At 42.0% G+C, this 13,604-nt stretch overlaps 1 protein-coding gene across 1 annotated transcript in view; it reads right to left on the bottom strand.

Moving 5' to 3' along the window:
* The window catches only part of NEB (nebulin), a 142,201-nt gene that overhangs the window by 66,539 nt on the left and 62,058 nt on the right, over nt 1-13,604 (bottom strand). Inside the window, exons 66-83 of the mRNA XM_064514551.1 lie at nt 12,851-13,054; nt 11,959-12,063; nt 11,160-11,267; nt 10,314-10,625; nt 9,633-9,836; nt 8,458-8,562; nt 8,168-8,275; nt 7,468-7,779; nt 6,757-6,960; nt 6,404-6,508; nt 5,569-5,676; nt 4,575-4,886; nt 3,859-4,062; nt 3,506-3,610; nt 2,671-2,778; nt 1,677-1,988; nt 961-1,164; nt 608-712 (exon numbers count right to left, since the gene is read on the bottom strand). Of these exons, the coding sequence (XP_064370621.1) occupies nt 608-712; nt 961-1,164; nt 1,677-1,988; nt 2,671-2,778; nt 3,506-3,610; nt 3,859-4,062; nt 4,575-4,886; nt 5,569-5,676; nt 6,404-6,508; nt 6,757-6,960; nt 7,468-7,779; nt 8,168-8,275; nt 8,458-8,562; nt 9,633-9,836; nt 10,314-10,625; nt 11,160-11,267; nt 11,959-12,063; nt 12,851-13,054 (3,225 nt within the window). The remainder of the gene's footprint in view (nt 1-607; nt 713-960; nt 1,165-1,676; nt 1,989-2,670; nt 2,779-3,505; nt 3,611-3,858; nt 4,063-4,574; nt 4,887-5,568; nt 5,677-6,403; nt 6,509-6,756; nt 6,961-7,467; nt 7,780-8,167; nt 8,276-8,457; nt 8,563-9,632; nt 9,837-10,313; nt 10,626-11,159; nt 11,268-11,958; nt 12,064-12,850; nt 13,055-13,604) is intronic.

The raw sequence follows: 13,604 nt of genomic DNA, 5'->3' as shown, positions 1-13,604 counted from the left end.
CCATAACTCTGAGGGTTACAGAAATGAGTCTCACCAGTCTCTTTACAGAAAATTCCTGGCTTACAAATTTATACAGGCTCAAAAGCCAAAACATTAAAGGGCGGCTGAAGCATCCCTGAAAAGGTGCCACAGCACCCCACTAAGCAACCAGTTCGGACCACGTGCACGGATTCACCATTCATGCCTCAAACGGGCACCTACGTGCTGCTGCACCTGTGAATTCAGCAAGACCTTGCAAAAGTCAGAGGTTCTGGTCACACGCACCTGGCTGCACCATCCGAGCTTCTGAAGAAAAACACCTGTTCTACCTGACAAAAAGCATCCAAAACCCTGGATGCACTGCGTGCAAAGCAATAGGATACCACGGACCCTATAGGTCCACACCTCTGACTGCTTTGCTTAATGAACAGCTGCTTCAATAACAATACTCTGTGCTTAAAGAAGCCTTAAGTGAAGTCTATGCTTTACAATGCAACCACGACAGGAAGCGGGATCAGTAAACCACCATTCACAGCAGCCTCTAAGACAGGACAGGCCAGAAGTTGTGAGAATAATGGTGACACTCTTAATTTAATAATGCCCCACACAGATAATGTCATTCTCTTACATTGCTGATGTTCTGAGCATTCACTTTGGACTGCAGCAATACAGGCGTGTCAGCAGGTATGGAAATCTGCGTCTTATCTCTGTCCCAGGCCTCATGATACAGACGCTAAGGAGAAAGGAAGCATAATGACATTTCATCGCAGTCTGAACACTCAAAAAAACCCACGTGCAGCAACTTTGTGGTAATGCCAATTTGCATTAGTTTCAAATTAAGCATTCTCACAGTAAAGGCTATCTTGTTTATTAGTTTTCCATATCGTGCTTTGGACAAAACTGTAGGATCTACCCCAGAAGAGAAGAAAAGGAAAAAAAAGTCACCACATAAAATGAAAGGTATATGAAAAGTAAGCTTACGTCACTGATCTGCAGAGAATTGATCTTAGCCTGGACAACATCTGGCGTGTCAGTAATGCTGGTGAACTTCAACTCCTCTGGCCGCGTGCGATACAACCTCTCATTCAGGAGCTCCTGGGCTCTCTTTGCTTTTACCACGTCCACGGAACCTTCTGTCAACCAGCCAATGCCACGCAACCATTCCAGGTCGGACTTGTACACGTTCTGCAAACAAACCCAGGGTTACTGCAAGGGCAGCAAGAACGGCAGGCACGGGGAGCTCCCGTGCAAGGCTTCCCCCAAGCTGCTTCTCCCAGCAAGTTAGGCAGCAAGCAGTCAGTACTCACACTGCCATATCGGGCCCTTTGCATGCTCACCTACACCCTGCATTTGCACAGCAAGGAAATTAATGGTCTTCGGAAAATACATGCTACACACAAATAAACGTCGGAATTCTGCAAGCTACGCACGTTTCTAAAGACCAAAACCACATTTGAAACATACGTTTCACTTTTATGGGAACTGTCCAAAATACTTCTGGCCCCCACGCTGTAAACACTACCCATTTGGAAGCAACCAGCCACGTGAATTTAAAAAAAAAAAAAAGAAAAGAAAACCCTACAGCAGAACTGATTGAAGGGATCTGAACAAATGTTTGAAAGGATGTCTGCCCACTCACAAACAAGCAGGCGCTCACACACACGCCTTAAAGCTTCTGTACAGTTACTCTCACTCACATCACTCTGCAGGTCGTAGGCCTTCCTTGCTTGGATCACGTCATTCTGGTCAGGCAGACAGGTCCACTCGTGCAGGCGATGCCGGTAGTCAACATCACTGACTAGCGTCTGGCATTCCTTGGCTGCCTGGACGGACATCATATCCACTGGGATGTGGACCCGGGCCTTCGAATCATGGTACGCCTTCCGGTAGATCCGGTCGTTCTGCAGCAGCATCGCGCGTGCAGCCCACGACAGTTTGGGATCCTCCTTTGCAGTTCGGCACCCAATGTAGTGCCCTTTCTGTTTCTCGTGCGTTTCTTTGTACTTGTACTGATAAACGTAAAAAGAAAGCAAATAGCCTCACACTTCTCATCTAAACGTGGGTGACAGATAAAGGGCCCTGAGGCTCCACACTTGCCAGCCCTTTCAACCGAGCTCCCGGAGGTAGCTGACTCTACACAGGCAAAACTCAGGTCCACTCAAAGTGCAGTCACGCAGGGATCCAGGAAAGATACTCCCCAAATCAGTAGGGATTCCTGAAAAGCATGGCTGGCTTTTCTTTAGACTTGCAAACAACAAAAGATGGCAGTGAAGTGGACACCTGTGCACATCGCAAGATCACTCTGAGCACCAGCCACACTTCACACCTCTACAGACACTATGTTTAATAGTGGGGATTACAAGAACGGCTGTTTGTTCAGCAGCAGCAACAGCCACAGTTGCGCCCCTCCTATAATCGGCTTTAAATTATCGCTGGTGCCTGACAGTTGACGGTTTCTTACCTAGCACTCCTAGCAAGCTCACAAAGACATCACACACCATCCCCTTCACAGAGCACTCACCAAGAGGCAGTTGCAAGTTGCAGAAAGACAGACGTGCTCAGTACAGCTTCAGAATAACACAGCGGCACAAAACACCGTGCTGCTTCTAGCTGAACTGGACTTCTCTCAGTTCTGCTGTGCTTCACGCACAGAGAGACAGACAGAGCAAAAACTTGAAAGGAAGACTGTACCTCACTCGCAATGTCTCTGGATGCCTTGGCATGCTTGATGGGAATGGCATCAGCTCTTATGTCGTAGCTTTTCGCCTTGGCCTCGTCCCAGGCCTTCTGATAACGATTCTGTAATCAAAATTAATCACCCATTTTACATCTAGTCAAGACACTGGAAGACTCATTTTTATTCTTAAAGCCCACTGCCTTGTGGCTTTACCGCTCAGACGCCTTGTTTGCCCCCCAACCCCCATAACTCTGAGGGTTACAGAAATGAGTCTCACCAGTCTCTTTACAGAAAATTCCTGGCTTACAAATTTATACAGGCTCAAAAGCCAAAACATTAAAGGGCGGCTGAAGCATCCCTGAAAAGGTGCCACAGCACCCCACTAAGCAACCAGTTCGGACCACGTGCACGGATTCACCATTCATGCCTCAAACGGGCACCTACGTGCTGCTGCACCTGTGAATTCAGCAAGACCTTGCAAAAGTCAGAGGTTCTGGTCACACGCACCTGGCTGCACCATCCGAGCTTCTGAAGAAAAACACCTGTTCTACCTGACAAAAAGCATCCAAAACCCTGGATGCACTGCGTGCAAAGCAATAGGATACCACGGACCCTATAGGTCCACACCTCTGACTGCTTTGCTTAATGAACAGCTGCTTCAATAACAATACTCTGTGCTTAAAGAAGCCTTAAGTGAAGTCTATGCTTTACAATGCAACCACGACAGGAAGCGGGATCAGTAAACCACCATTCACAGCAGCCTCTAAGACAGGACAGGCCAGAAGTTGTGAGAATAATGGTGACACTCTTAATTTAATAACGCCCCACATGGTAACATCATTCTCTTACATTGCTGATGTTCTGAGCATTCACTTTGGACTGCAGCAATACAGGCGTGTCAGCAGGTATGGAAATCTGCGTCTTATCTCTGTCCCAGGCCTCATGATACAGACGCTAAGGAGAAAGGAAGCATAATGACATTTCATCGTAGTCTGAGCACTCAAAAAAACCCACGTGCAGCAACTTTGTGGTAATGCCAATTTGCATTAGTTTCAAATTAAGCATTCTCACAGTAAAGGCTATCTTGTTTATTAGTTTTCCATATCGTGCTTTGGACAAAACTGTAGGATCTACCCCAGAAGAGAAGAAAAGGAAAAAAAAGTCACCACATAAAATGAAAGGTATATGAAAAGTAAGCTTACGTCACTGATCTGCAGAGAATTGATCTTAGCCTGGACAACATCTGGCGTGTCAGTAATGCTGGTGAACTTCAACTCCTCTGGCCGCGTGCGATACAACCTCTCATTCAGGAGCTCCTGGGCTCTCTTTGCTTTTACCACGTCCACGGAACCTTCTGTCAACCAGCCAATGCCACGCAACCATTCCAGGTCGGACTTGTACACGTTCTGCAAACAAACCCAGGGTTACTGCAAGGGCAGCAAGAACGGCAGGCACGGGGAGCTCCCGTGCAAGGCTTCCCCCAAGCTGCTTCTCCCAGCAAGTTAGGCAGCAAGCAGTCAGTACTCACACTGCCATATCGGGCCCTTTGCATGCTCACCTACACCCTGCATTTGCACAGCAAGGAAATTAATGGTCTTCGGAAAATACATGCTACACACAAATAAACGTCGGAATTCTGCAAGCTACGCATGTTTCTAAAGACCAAAACCACATTTGAAACATACGTTTCACTTTTATGGGAACTGTCCAAAATACTTCTGGCCCCCACGCTGTAAACACTACCCATTTGGAAGCAACCAGCCACGTGAATTTAAAAAAAAAAAAAAGAAAAGAAAACCCTACAGCAGAACTGATTGAAGGGATCTGAACAAATGTTTGAAAGGATGTCTGCCCACTCACAAACAAGCAGGCGCTCACACACACGCCTTAAAGCTTCTGTACAGTTACTCTCACTCACATCACTCTGCAGGTCGTAGGCCTTCCTTGCTTGGATCACGTCATTCTGGTCAGGCAGACAGGTCCACTCGTGCAGGCGATGCCGGTAGTCAACATCACTGACTAGCGTCTGGCATTCCTTGGCTGCCTGGACGGACATCATATCCACTGGGATGTGGACCCGGGCCTTCGAATCATGGTACGCCTTCCGGTAGATCCGGTCGTTCTGCAGCAGCATCGCGCGTGCAGCCCACGACAGTTTGGGATCCTCCTTTGCAGTTCGGCACCCAATGTAGTGCCCTTTCTGTTTCTCGTGCGTTTCTTTGTACTTGTACTGATAAACGTAAAAAGAAAGCAAATAGCCTCACACTTCTCATCTAAACGTGGGTGACAGATAAAGGGCCCTGAGGCTCCACACTTGCCAGCCCTTTCAACCGAGCTCCCGGAGGTAGCTGACTCTACACAGGCAAAACTCAGGTCCACTCAAAGTGCAGTCACGCAGGGATCCAGGAAAGATACTCCCCAAATCAGTAGGGATTCCTGAAAAGCATGGCTGGCTTTTCTTTAGACTTGCAAACAACAAAAGATGGCAGTGAAGTGGACACCTGTGCACATCGCAAGATCACTCTGAGCACCAGCCACACTTCACACCTCTACAGACACTATGTTTAATAGTGGGGATTACAAGAACGGCTGTTTGTTCAGCAGCAGCAACAGCCACAGTTGCGCCCCTCCTATAATCGGCTTTAAATTATCGCTGGTGCCTGACAGTTGACGGTTTCTTACCTAGCACTCCTAGCAAGCTCACAAAGACATCACACACCATCCCCTTCACAGAGCACTCACCAAGAGGCAGTTGCAAGTTGCAGAAAGACAGACGTGCTCAGTACAGCTTCAGAATAACACAGCGGCACAAAACACCGTGCTGCTTCTAGCTGAACTGGACTTCTCTCAGTTCTGCTGTGCTTCACGCACAGAGAGACAGACAGAGCAAAAACTTGAAAGGAAGACTGTACCTCACTCGCAATGTCTCTGGATGCCTTGGCATGCTTGATGGGAATGGCATCAGCTCTTATGTCGTAGCTTTTCGCCTTGGCCTCGTCCCAGGCCTTCTGATAACGATTCTGTAATCAAAATTAATCACCCATTTTACATCTAGTCAAGACACTGGAAGACTCATTTTTATTCTTAAAGCCCACTGCCTTGTGGCTTTACCGCTCAGACGCCTTGTTTGCCCCCCAACCCCCATAACTCTGAGGGTTACAGAAATGAGTCTCACCAGTCTCTTTACAGAAAATTCCTGGCTTACAAATTTATACAGGCTCAAAAGCCAAAACATTAAAGGGCGGCTGAAGCATCCCTGAAAAGGTGCCACAGCACCCCACTAAGCAACCAGTTCGGACCACGTGCACGGATTCACCATTCATGCCTCAAACGGGCACCTACGTGCTGCTGCACCTGTGAATTCAGCAAGACCTTGCAAAAGTCAGAGGTTCTGGTCACACGCACCTGGCTGCACCATCCGAGCTTCTGAAGAAAAACACCTGTTCTACCTGACAAAAAGCATCCAAAACCCTGGATGCACTGCGTGCAAAGCAATAGGATACCACGGACCCTATAGGTCCACACCTCTGACTGCTTTGCTTAATGAACAGCTGCTTCAATAACAATACTCTGTGCTTAAAGAAGCCTTAAGTGAAGTCTATGCTTTACAATGCAACCACGACAGGAAGCGGGATCAGTAAACCACCATTCACAGCAGCCTCTAAGACAGGACAGGCCAGAAGTTGTGAGAATAATGGTGACACTCTTAATTTAATAACGCCCCACATGGTAACATCATTCTCTTACATTGCTGATGTTCTGAGCATTCACTTTGGACTGCAGCAATACAGGCGTGTCAGCAGGTATGGAAATCTGCGTCTTATCTCTGTCCCAGGCCTCATGATACAGACGCTAAGGAGAAAGGAAGCATAATGACATTTCATCGCAGTCTGAGCACTCAAAAAAACCCACGTGCAGCAACTTTGTGGTAATGCCAATTTGCATTAGTTTCAAATTAAGCATTCTCACAGTAAAGGCTATCTTGTTTATTAGTTTTCCATATCGTGCTTTGGACAAAACTGTAGGATCTACCCCAGAAGAGAAGAAAAGGAAAAAAAAGTCACCACATAAAATGAAAGGTATATGAAAAGTAAGCTTACGTCACTGATCTGCAGAGAATTGATCTTAGCCTGGACAACATCTGGCGTGTCAGTAATGCTGGTGAACTTCAACTCCTCTGGCCGCGTGCGATACAACCTCTCATTCAGGAGCTCCTGGGCTCTCTTTGCTTTTACCACGTCCACGGAACCTTCTGTCAACCAGCCAATGCCACGCAACCATTCCAGGTCGGACTTGTACACGTTCTGCAAACAAACCCAGGGTTACTGCAAGGGCAGCAAGAACGGCAGGCACGGGGAGCTCCCGTGCAAGGCTTCCCCCAAGCTGCTTCTCCCAGCAAGTTAGGCAGCAAGCAGTCAGTACTCACACTGCCATATCGGGCCCTTTGCATGCTCACCTACACCCTGCATTTGCACAGCAAGGAAATTAATGGTCTTCGGAAAATACATGCTACACACAAATAAACGTCGGAATTCTGCAAGCTACGCATGTTTCTAAAGACCAAAACCACATTTGAAACATACGTTTCACTTTTATGGGAACTGTCCAAAATACTTCTGGCCCCCACGCTGTAAACACTACCCATTTGGAAGCAACCAGTCACGTGAATTTAAAAAAAAAAAAAAAAAAACCCTACAGCAGAACTGATTGAAGGGATCTGAACAAATGTTTGAAAGGATATCTGCCCACTCACAAACAAGCAGGCGCTCACACACACGCCTTAAAGCTTCTGTACAATTACTCTCACTCACATCACTCTGCAGGTCGTAGGCCTTCCTTGCTTGGATCACGTCATTCTGGTCAGGCAGACAGGTCCACTCGTGCAGGCGATGCCGGTAGTCAACATCACTGACTAGCGTCTGGCATTCCTTGGCTGCCTGGACGGACATCATATCCACTGGGATGTGGACCCGGGCCTTCGAATCATGGTATCCCTTCCGGTAGATCCGGTCATTTTGAAGCTGCATCACACGCGCAGCCCACGACAGTTTGGGATCCTCCTTTGCAGTTCGGCACCCAATGTAGTGCCCTTTCTGTTTCTCGTGCGTTTCTTTGTACTTGTACTGATAAATGTAAAAAAAGGTATTACAAGAAACAGTCAATCTGTGATGACTATTTCACATCATTTCATATTGCTACTGATCACTAATGGATTTTTTCCATGTGATGAGATATATTTATTTAGAGTTTAGATATACTTAGTATATTCTTGCTTTGTAATTACTGCTATATTGCATAGTACATTATTATTTTCTAATAACAGCTTAATGTAAGCAATTGTATTGCAATGTTTGCTTTGGAAATTGTTGCCCTTTATCCTGCACTTCCTTCCATGGAAGTAGGCCTTATGGAGGAATCTGATTTATCATAATTTTTTTATGTGGCATGCAGCTGGTTACTTGATTTCCATTTCACGAACTAACTACAAATGAATGCAGAGGAAGAACATACATCGCTTGCAATATCTCTTGATGCCTTTGCACTTCGGATTGGAATTGCATCCGCTCTTATGTCATAATCCTTCGTTTTGGCCTCATCCCAGGCTTGTGTATAAAGTTTCTACACAAAAGAAGATGGAAAACACCTGTTGAACATTCAGAAAGATGGAACTTCCACATTTCATTATTTTTTTTCTTATGAATGTCATTAAAGCATGTTTTAAAAGAAGATCTTTATGGTTAAAGAAATGCTTACTTCTATCTGAATTTCAGTTATTTTGCTATATATTTAAATGGTCTTACATGGCTAACATTAGCTGCATTGGCCTTCGCTAACAGAATTGTCGGTGTATCAGGCATGACATGAATTGAAGTTTTGTCAGCATCCCAGGCTTCCGTGTATAATCGCTAGAAAAGAAGAAAACAGATTGCTTTAAAAGGTTTCTTTATGTGTAAAATGATAAAAAAAAAAATTTGAAAGCAGCAATTATCAAAAATATGTGTACCAATGACTTTTTTTTTTTAAAAAAAGGAAATCTTGAAGCAGGATAGGATATATATATACAAACTAATACATTTTTCCACCTGCCAGGGACAGTTAGCAATCTTTAAATATCCTGATAAAATAAAGCTTCTCAATGTAAAGCTCAGGCAGAAAACTTTATCTTTCCTCCTTATCACTCAGTCTGAGTTGGCACAGCAATTTATTGGTTTAGTGTTGCCGGGAATCTGATGTAGGAGGAAAACTATATTCATTACTCTGCTCAATTTGTAAGGGATGTTAGACTTACGTTTCTCAAAAAAGAGAAGGGACTGGTACTTTGGGATTTTGTTCCTCCAGGTCTGAGATAAATGGCAGAAGCCTCATTGCACAAGCTATTTCCTCATAACTTGTTCATTTTGCAGTATCTGATGTTCAGTCAACCACAGAGCACTACAGCAGCTGCAGTTAAATGTCTCAGTATTCTGCTGCATCTTGTGGTATCATCATGACACGTCATGTCTCCTCTAGACATACCCTTACCCCTTGTCTGGAAAATCATTTCTGCAGATTTCACAGTACTGTTTAAGAACTGCAAAGACATTCAGCCTGTTCTACCACAGATGAGTTTTGCATTGTGAGCTGAAATAACACTGAAGAAACAGAAAAACTATACTCAACAGACATTTAGAAAAAAATAGGGATTCAGATGGGGGGAAGAGAAAAGGGAAATTAACGAAACATTTTATTATTGCTCTTCACTAATATCTGATATAGGTGAAATTTTCCAGCTATTTTTGCTAAGTGTTCAGTTCAGATAGAGCCCTGAGATATGACATACTGCTCCTGTACAAAGGCTGAATTTGGCTATTCATCGTCTCTGAGTCCAAAACAACATGGTGTGTAGTATTACTTTGATTTTTGCGTTTTCCACCTCCTGAACAAGTTCTACTACATAGTAATACCAGTGATGTAAACAAACAAACAAACAACTCACCTTGTTCATATTCTCAGCATTTTGCTTGGCTAAGACCATAGCCAAAGAATCTGTCACACTAGTAAATTTAATCTGGTCTGCTGGCTGACGATACTTCTTTTCACTCAGGATTTCTCCAGCTTTCTTAGCTTTCTCAACATCCATGGAACCAATAGGAACCCATCCAATTCCCCTTAGCCATTCCAGGTCTGATTTGTAAACGGCCTGAAAAATTTTGGAAGTTCATCAGATACGTGCAGATGTGATCAAATATTAAAATAATTGTGAGTAAATATAGCCTATTTTATACCAGCAATTCTATATATTTATAGACAGTTTTTATATATTTATATTACAGATTGTATTTATATTACAGTAGCAAAATTATATATTTATATTACAGTAGCAAGATATAGTTTTGATACTGGGTTTTATTTTTGAAGGATGTGTAAAATAATCATTAAATAACATAAAGAAGGGAGGGAAGAACTCCACAAATATCAGTGTTACACAGAAATTACAGTTAGGGTAAGGTCTCAGAAAATAGGATTCTGCAACATACATTTGATGACAGGATATAAAATATTTCACCTCTATGAATACATCTGACATGAGAGATCTTATTTTTATGCATCTTTTAAAAATTACATTGTACAAAACAGTACATTTAATTATGTATTACAAGTTTAACAATTCACTCACATCACTCTGTAGATCATAGGCCTTCTTGGCATGGATAACATCATTCTGGTCTGGCAGACAGATCCACTGATGCAGATAGTGGCGGTAATCAATATCGCTGACCAGCTCCTGACATTTCTTCGCCAACACAATGCCCAGCATGTCCACCGGGCTACTGAAGTGGGTCTTTGTCTTCTCAAAGGCTTTCTTGTACTCCCTGTCACTCTGGACCTTGGCTACGTGCATAGACCACATCATCTTGGGGTCATCCTCTATGTTCCGCGCTCCAATATGGTGGCCAAGCTGCTTGCGGTAGCCTTCTTTGTATTTGTACTGAAATATAAATCAAAGTATTATATCTCTTTAACCATATACATCTCAGTTATTCATTTTAAAAAGTTCTAATAATAAATCTCCAAAGTTCTCTATAATCTAGTCACCAAAAAGCTTTTAAAGCAATTTTTGCGCTAACAACATGGATTCTTGGATAAAATTTCTGAGATTTGAATTAGAACCCTAAACAGAATAAGAATAAATTTTGAAAAATCACTTTTCTCTAATTTTAGTGAGAAAGAATTCCAATTTACACAGACTGTATTTTTTTCCATTTTATTGAAGAAACAGGTTTGCAAGCTAAAACATTTAAGATCATAGAGGCATTATACTGTCCATATAACTTCTTTAATTCATTTAATTTTTACATTCATGTCTTCAAATACATATATATATATATATAGTAACTTACTTCCAAAAAATACTTTTCAATACCATTGTTTAACTGAAATGCCTTTTACAGAATCTAACAATTTCCAGGTTGCCAAGATCAGACATCAGCATACAAAGAAACCTAAAAGTATAGTCACTTACATCACTGGCAATTTCTCTGGATGCTTTGGCAGCTTGAATGGGGATAGCATCAACTCGCAAGTCATGGCCTTTCTTTTTTGATTCTTCCATGGCATGTTTATAAAGTTTCTATTGTGAGGAATTAAACAATGTGATTCTTGTAACTAAACTCCATATATTACATTCTCTGCAAAACTGATTGCTGGTCAGTAGAGTAGGTAGAGCAATGTTAAGATTTATTTTAATCTAGCTTCACCTAACTTTATTGACGCAAAGGTCCAGATCATTATATCAAATGAAGATCTTTGCCAAATACATTAGCTAATATTTTTTTTCTTTCAATTCTTTAACTAACTTAACACAGAATATAATTTTACAGATAAACTATTCCTCTGATACAAGTGGATTAAAGCTTACTCTTAAAAGCCACCTCTTATTAACGTGAATTTATTTGCCTAAACGAACGCTGAACACTGGGATCACTGTTCTTCAGAATTCTTATGGAAACAACTTTTTTGACATTTCCAATGCTGGAATAAATTTTGCACCTTCCCAACAAAATGCACAATGGCAGAAAGGACTCAAAAATTCACTGGCAACACACAACATCTCATAGAGTATGCGCTAAACACTGCTCACCGGTGCATGCATAGATTGTTGTACAGACATGCAAACAATGTTTTTAAAGACAGAATTTTGAGGATGATTATGAGGGCTAACTAAAAAAAAAAAAAAGGCACCATCTATATCAGGTTTATCAAAGTACTGATGATGCAGCCATGATACAGACTGGATATATTTGGAGAGCGAATACACTCACCGCACTGTAGTTTTGCATGTTCTGTTTTGCCAGCATGATTTCAGGTGTGTCAGGCATTACATGGATTTGTGTCTTGTCTTTATCCCAGGCCTCAGTATATAAACGCTGTGAGAGAAATAACATACGTTAAAGAAAAAAAAAAGATGACTACCCAGAGATCTCATAAAAAATAAGGAGAATTACAGAGCTTTACTCCATGCGAAGTCTAAAAAAACCTTATTCTTTCTATAGCAACAAGATTTTGTATTCACTCCTCTAGATAATTTATCTCCAGATTAAGATTTTTCAACCTAGAAGGGCTTCTGTTTAAAAAAAAAAAAAAAAAAAAAAAAAGGCTTAGAATAAGGTTTTCCATGGAAGGCTAATCAGATACACAGAGATCTAAACGCTAAGAACAAGGCCGGATCCAAAAAGAAAATGGTTTTATTGACATAAATAGGATTGATATCAGGCCACAGATTCCAAAAAGCTCTTAAAAATCTAAGTAATACGCTGAGCTATTTTAAAACACGGATATTTCAAAGACAGCTCTAAAACAATTAGTTTATTAATTGCTAGATTACTGGATAAATCTGACATATAAGAAGATTTATTACACAAACAAATTATTATATAAATTATTAGATGAAAATGATCACTAGATAAACACGAGTATGTGGAAAGGTTCACAATTAATTGATAATTACAGTTTAACTTGGTAACTTAGAACAGATTATTAAATTAGCACATGCTAAAAATAAGTTTACCCACTGATTATCAAGAATGTAACTTACACTTTTAAAGCTTTGCAGTGCTGAAACCTCATGCAGAAAACAGACTCATATTGCTAGTCCTGTGTCTCTATGGTTTAGCCGGAGAGTGCCAATATGTTACTCAACAAACCAAGACTCACCTTATTCATCGTGTCTGCGTTCTGCTTGGCTAAGACCATCTCCAGAGAATCAGTGACACTAGTAAACTTGATTGTGTCTGGAGGCTGACGGTACACTTTATCACTCAAGATCTGTCCTGCTCTCTTGGCTTTTTCAACATCCAAGGAACCAATTGGGACCCAGCCAATGCCCCGCAACCATTCAAGGTCTGACTTGTAGTAATTCTATTACAAAAAAGTACAGAGGAAGTTGTTTCATTAACATTTCGTATGTCTCGTCTCATACAAATAAAGCTTATTCTCTGTAAGTCCCCTCCCTCCTACTTCAATCTGCCGAACACTAATTGTTAGCAACCTAGATTCAGATCCTAGTCCTTATCTTCAACAGGTATCATTTACCCAACAAAATGTTGAGGAATGGTTGAAAAGTAGTGATGGGATTAAGACCAAACCCTGGAAGTCAGCAGAACCTTATACTGGAAGGATTATTCCCAGCAAATACAAGGCTCCACTAAGAAAACCATGTCCTCACTTACACCATTTGCCTTGACAGGGAATCAAGGATTTCTGTCCACTACAACCATAAAAAAAAAAAAAAAAAAAAAGTCATACTATGCCTTTTCCACTCTATAGGCAGTTACTCTGTGCATAAACCTTCGTAACAAAAAATGATTATACTTCACAGATCCATTCATTTCTAAAAATCTTCTAACCCTGCCTTTAAACAGGCAAACAAAAACAACAATGTGGAGAAACAGTACATAGGAGAGAATGT

This window comes from Dromaius novaehollandiae, chromosome 7 (assembly GCF_036370855.1).
Source record: "Dromaius novaehollandiae isolate bDroNov1 chromosome 7, bDroNov1.hap1, whole genome shotgun sequence".
In the NCBI taxonomy this organism is placed as follows: domain Eukaryota; kingdom Metazoa; phylum Chordata; class Aves; order Casuariiformes; family Dromaiidae; genus Dromaius; species Dromaius novaehollandiae.
This window is presented reverse-complemented; position numbering and strand designations above follow the sequence as displayed.